The following is a 6,321-nucleotide window of genomic DNA, read 5'->3' on the forward strand; positions in this document are numbered from 1 at the left end:
TAGCAATCAAACGGCATTTAGAATGACAGCAGAACTTGACTGCGTGCATAAGGTCAGCCACAGATAGGATCATCAGTGAGTTATTGCCTTCAAAGCTGGAGCGGAGGCAGTCATTCATAATGCATACATCTGCAGCTTGGGAAAATTAATAGGACTGAGACCTAACACCCTCCTTGATAAAGTTCAAGGCTCTCCCTGCTCAGTGAGACAAGCTAAATTGTTAATTGAAAGCAAGAGAAGAGGTGTGACTGTTTTGTGATATCTTTATTGGTTAAAGGTTTCATTATTTATGTGAATGATTAAAATGATCATCTGTGCTATCCCATACAAAGGATGTCTATTCTCAGGTTTTATGTATAATGCAACAAGAGTTTTAATATCATAAATGTGATCAGGTATTTCATATGATCACATACTACAATGAAAGTCTTGAACTGAAGTGATTTCTGAATAACTACATTAAGTATTTCTCAATAAACTAAAAAAAAAAATTCACAACAATATAGCTAAGATTGTATATTCGTACTTACAAATGTGTATTTGCACAGATATTTGTACTTAAATTCTTAAATTTAAGTTTCTTGAAGAATTCTAACACTTCTGGTACTTGACATTTGAATATCTTAGTCTATCAAATATGTCAGTGAAGGGAATAACCATCAGTGCAAGGATGTTTTGGGGACCATTTTTGCTATTTTTGGTGGAAACCATAATTCCAGACCAGAGCTCAATCTTAAGTGTGATCATACAGACTAAACTCGCTGCTGAGGAAGAATGTGTCTGGCTTTGGCTCGGTGCTCTTTATATAGGCCTGTCTCTGCTCTGACAGCCCATTTAGACCTAATTAATTGTGCATTTTCATGAGCCCTGAAGCTCCTGAACTCCAAACGACCCATCCCACCATAAATAATAATCAATTTACACAAGGGTGTGAGGCTCTATTGTGATTGGAAGAGGATTTTCAAAGCAGCTTTTCAATGCATCTGTTTAAATGTCTTGTTTGCATTTTAAACTCCTTCAGTGGCCACTTGATGGTCAGGCCGCGGTATGTAAAAAGCAGATGAGAGATTTGCACACCTCTTGAAAACACAATTAAGTGAGAGAGGGGGGCAGCTATGGTGAACGAACATACAGCATTTGCTGCTAATTATGCAGGCAAGGCTACTGTTGCCACGCTGCAAGTCTGCAAGGTATTCACTGCCTGAATACCAATGTGAGGACTGATTTTCAATGATGGCTTTTGGTTTTAAGTAAGAGACATCAAACAGACAATAAAAGGACATTAGAATGAGGAACTATGTTATAGTTGCAAATATTCCTCTCACAGTGATATGTTAGAAAGAAATAGAAGTTGTAAGAATAAATACATAGCTTTGATACACTATAAATTAACTAGCACTGGTCACTCTGGTCAAAAGCTGCCAATTAATGGACTGGCTTCAGACTCTCTTCCAGGTATCATATTTACGGCACGAGTGCCACCAGAAGCCAGGGGGTTGAGGTAATTTAAACCAAAAGCTCGGATTCTAATCTTTTTGTGCATGTAATGACTTCTTTCTCCTCTCCTCCTCCCCAGCTCAGGTGTCACGGCGATAGCGTCAGAGCAGGGCAGTGCCACGTATTAACATGCAAATGGACTGGTCGAGGAAAACCAGTGCTGGAATCGAAAGGTCCGAAAAGCAAACTGCCCAAAGAAAGAAAAAGATGTCTGGCCCCTGAGGGCAAGAGCTTTGGGTCACACACCATGGATCTCGAGAGCATAGCGAGTCTCGGCAGATAAGAGCAAAAGCACTGCACCATGGAGGTGCTTCTATGTGGAGCCTTCTGTCGCCGTTGTCTCACATTAACAGAGAAGCCCTAGAGTGAAAATGGGACCAAGCAACCCTTGAACAGCGGCTGAACCATACAGACTGGCGTGAGAATGCCGACCCTGTTTAGATGACAGACCATCTTCTCAGAAAGAGAAGGGGGATTTATGCCAGCTTAAAGATGTAGCAGCAGTAAGCTAGCAGCTATGTGACCAGTGATCCAGGGCAGTCAAACAAAGAGACAATGAGCATGGAAGTGCAGACACCCTTTCTGGTTCAGATTTACGACAACAGCACAGAGTGGCTGAACACGTCCACGGGCTACAACGCTACAACAAGTCTGTCTGAGAGTACAGACGCCAATGAGTTCTACATCGTCAGCCTCTTCCTCTCCTGCCTCTACACCATCTTCCTCTTCCCCATCGGCTTCATCGGGAACATTCTTATCCTGGTGGTCAACTTCAACCACAGGGACAAGATGACCATACCGGACCTGTACTTTGTCAACCTGGCAGTGGCCGACCTCATCCTGGTGGCCGACTCGCTGATCGAGGTCTTCAACCTGAACGAGAAGTACTACGACATCGCGACCCTCTGCACCTTCATGTCCCTCTTCCTGCAGGTCAACATGTACAGCAGCATCTTCTTCCTGACATGGATGAGCTTCGACCGGTATGTGGCGCTGGCCAGCTCCATGAGCAGCAGCCCCCTGCGGACCATGCAGCACGCCAAGCTCAGCTGCGGCCTCATCTGGATGGCCTCCATCCTGGCCACCCTGCTGCCCTTCACCATCGTGCAGACCCAGCACACGGGCGAGGTGCACTTCTGCTTCGCCAACGTCTTCGAGATCCAGTGGCTGGAGGTGACCATCGGCTTCGTGGTGCCCTTCTCCGTCATCGGCCTGTGCTACTCGCTGATCGTGCGCATCCTCATGCGGGCGCAGAAGCACCGGGGCCTGTGGCCCAGGCGGCAGAAGGCCCTGCGCATGATCGTGGTGGTGGTACTGGTGTTCTTCATCTGCTGGCTGCCCGAGAACGTCTTCATCAGCATCCAGCTGCTGCGGGGCACGGCCGACCCCGCCCGCCGCAGCGCCGCCACGCTCTGGCACGACTACCCGCTGACCGGCCACGTCGTCAACCTGGCCGCCTTCTCCAACAGCTGCCTTAACCCCATCATCTACAGCTTCCTGGGGGAGACCTTCAGGGACAAGCTGCGCCTCTTCATCAAGCAGAAGGCCAGCTGGACCGTGCTGTACCGCCTATGCCACCACACTCTAGATTTACGGATCCCTGACAGGAGCGAGGTCTCCGAGGTTTAACGCCGAACGTGCGGTGACAGAGTACCTTCAGAAGCTGTGAAGCATGAAGGGCTGTGAATTCTGCGTTAAACACAGGGCAACTTAGCAGAAATCACACCCAGGATGAACCTGAGAATGAAAATCTCAGCCAGCCGCAAGCGGGTCTTATTTGAGATTTCCTTCATTTCCCTCTGTGACTTGGGAAGTTAAGCTTCTCATTAACGGCAGACATAACATAAGAAAAGAGCTAAGAGCAGATATTAGCCCGAGGGAGGCACACGGTTCAGCCTGTGTAAGCAAATGCAGAGGAAGCTCTGTGTTTTCTTTTTGATATTTAAATAATGTAACAATGAGATTCTGAGCTGAGAGAGATTCATTCAGATTAATGTACTTTTAGGAAATGCTCGTGGAAAGAAAAGACAAGGAAGCAGTTTTTCTAAGCTCTAGTTTTCTTGTGGCATCATTGTCAGGATCATAGGTAGCCACTTCTCTGTTAATTGAACTGCTAGAACAGGGATCTAAAAATATTCAGCAGATTTTCACTAAAGCATGTCTTTTTGTCCAGTACAAGACTATGTGCTCAGAGACCCTGTGGTTTGGGAACAAATAAAAAGATGGGACTGATAGTTATCACAACTGTGGTTAACAATGTACTTTTCAGATGATAAAGAGCAATGTACTATAATACAAAGCTGGTTAAAAATGAAGTCTATGGTAACTTTTTCCCCAGATGGACATATAGCCCAACAACAAGTTCCATTTCCAAAATACTAAAACATGCACATTTGTAAGAAATAAATCCCAACAATGAACACAGCATCATGTTGAATTTACAATAGATTTAGCAGATGTGGATCAAAATTACTGAAATATTCTGTTATCTTACATGTCATTATCATCTTATCTTAAATGTCAGACTTACAATACTTGATTGTGATACAAGAAGGTAACATATGGCTTTATATTTTCTCATATGGCCAAATGATCTCTAATCCCACAAAGCAAGAAATATGACAAGCGGGTGTCTAGTCACAGGTCTGATTATTAATCCAATTATCACTAAGTACTATTAATTTTTCAACACTCATTGACACCCAATGACAACCAAAAAACAAGGAACATAATGTATTTTTATCAGCCTCCAGAATCGTCCTACTGCAAGACTTATGCAAGGTCTCAAACTGGCTGCATAGCTTTGTACTACTCAAAACACATTTAATAATACATTATGTTCATTTTTGATAATAAAGGCATCACGACAGAACACCACAGAATCACATCTGGATTCAGACATTACTTGATATTTGGCCATATTGGCCACATTAGTGTTTTAGAGGTAAGACATCACCACGAAAAAGATGTTTATGGATTTGTATTCATGGACACTGACTTAATACCATCCAATGCAATGCACCACTGTATGTAAGCAATTATGTTTTTACAATACAGTATGTATATCTTTAAAGCATAATTGATAAATGATATATTTTAAAAAGAAAACAGAAATTTCAGCTGCTGCCTCTAGGTCTGGAGGACAAATGTTTCCAGAGCTCAGATTCAATTGTATTACACACTGTCCTCACGATCCTGTAATAACATTGTGTAAGTATTTCATTTTTTTTCCATTTTCAATAACCACCGAGCTCATACAATTGATAAAATAATACTGGCTTCAGTCTGGATGTGCAAAGCTGACAACAAGGTACATTGTAATTAGATTAAACCTGAGTCTAAGTAAGAAGCACGGCACTCAACACCAGCTGGCATTCAGGACAACACCATATATTGGGTAGATTGAGGCTCAGCACAAGGGAAAGGCATCTAATCTTCTAGGGTCCCAGGTGTTAGCTCATCTGCGGGAGCAAGAAAGCTCATGGTGCACAGAGAAGCTGGGAGAAGGTAAATGCATCACTTTGTGGAGACATCAGAGATGGTGTATCGTTCACATGTTTATGCAGCCTTGTCCTCTCGGGTTTACAACTGTCCTCACCAGCATTTTTAAATGCCTATAAATCTGATTCTCCTGCTCATATGAACACAAATTTTGGCAAACACTGTGTAAACGCAAGATTTTTTTTACTTCATAAAAAAGAGACTTGACTGACAGGCAGAACGGAGGGTTAAGATCAGCTGAAATGATTCCAAATGGTCTGAGCAACACCTGCCTTCCCTTTGCTGATGAGGTCCCCATAACAAGAAAACATACAGATTACACTAAATCCCTGTAACCTGATAGATGTAACCTCCCAGAGGGCTTTTATGATGGTGTGAGCTTTTGCCCTTCGCTATGTGTCATATATCATGACATGTTCTCATAAGCCGCACAAATCCTTTCTCCACACTCCCTCAACCATGGAAAATGAAACTACTACATGTTTATTATTTACTCAAACCTTGTCCAATTGTTTTCTTATTACATATCTGACTGCAGTCATCAAAATCAACTAAGTTCTGTATCAGTCAACAATTCTTTGGCCTCTAGTCAATCTAACAGCGGTGCATTTTGTTCTTAACTTTGAAAAATGAATTTAGCCAATGAACTTAGCCTTTTTAAGCTATTTTTTATTTTAGCCATTAAGAGTTTTGTAGTTGTGCTAATTAATGACACATACATAAAAATCTTAACTTTCTACCGCAATCTAATGGACAAACCACTGTGCTGTTGTTTTGAATGGAGGCTTTTGAATGAGTGCCTTGAATAAGTATCCATTCCGCCAGACTGAATCCATCCGTAAGTCATGCCTAGAAAAAAGTGACAAATCAAATCATCCTAAATTTTCATGTCAATTTCCCTGAATTCAGCAAGTCTGTCTAACGTAGTGGTTGCTTGGTTAAAAAACAGGCTGTTGTCTGTTAAAAAAAATTCAACACATGCAGCAAATATGCAAGCTGCAGAGCTAATGAGTCAGGTGAATGAAGTGCAAAATCTCCCATTCGTAGCCCTTTGTTTCATGAACTCAAGGCTTGGAGGCAAAAGAAGATGCACAATATAAAAACAATACAATTCTCCCATTTTGCAGCCCTCGGTCTACGGAGACCTGAACATAATATGGTTATGAGTCCTGGAAACACGTTTCCATGGCAACAGAAAACATCAAAACATGAGAAATTCTGTTTATTTGGGAAGAAGAGGCTGACATTTAAGGAGGAAGACATAAAACTGTAGCAGATAGAGCCATGCAAACATGCAATGAGCCATTCAGTTTCCGTGAGGAT

At 42.5% G+C, this 6,321-nt stretch overlaps 1 protein-coding gene across 1 annotated transcript; it reads left to right on the forward strand.

Moving 5' to 3' along the window:
• Positions 1 to 1,812: 1,812 nt before the first annotated feature.
• On the forward strand, positions 1,813 to 3,251 carry LOC118795091 (G-protein coupled estrogen receptor 1). Its single transcript, XM_036553451.1, has one exon. It carries the CDS (start codon positions 2,053 to 2,055, stop codon positions 3,124 to 3,126), a length of 1,074 nt encoding a protein of 357 aa, XP_036409344.1. The 5' UTR covers positions 1,813 to 2,052; the 3' UTR covers positions 3,127 to 3,251.
• The last annotated feature ends 3,070 nt before the right edge of the window (positions 3,252 to 6,321 follow it).

This window comes from Megalops cyprinoides, chromosome 19 (assembly GCF_013368585.1).
Source record: "Megalops cyprinoides isolate fMegCyp1 chromosome 19, fMegCyp1.pri, whole genome shotgun sequence".
NCBI lineage: Eukaryota > Metazoa > Chordata > Actinopteri > Elopiformes > Megalopidae > Megalops > Megalops cyprinoides.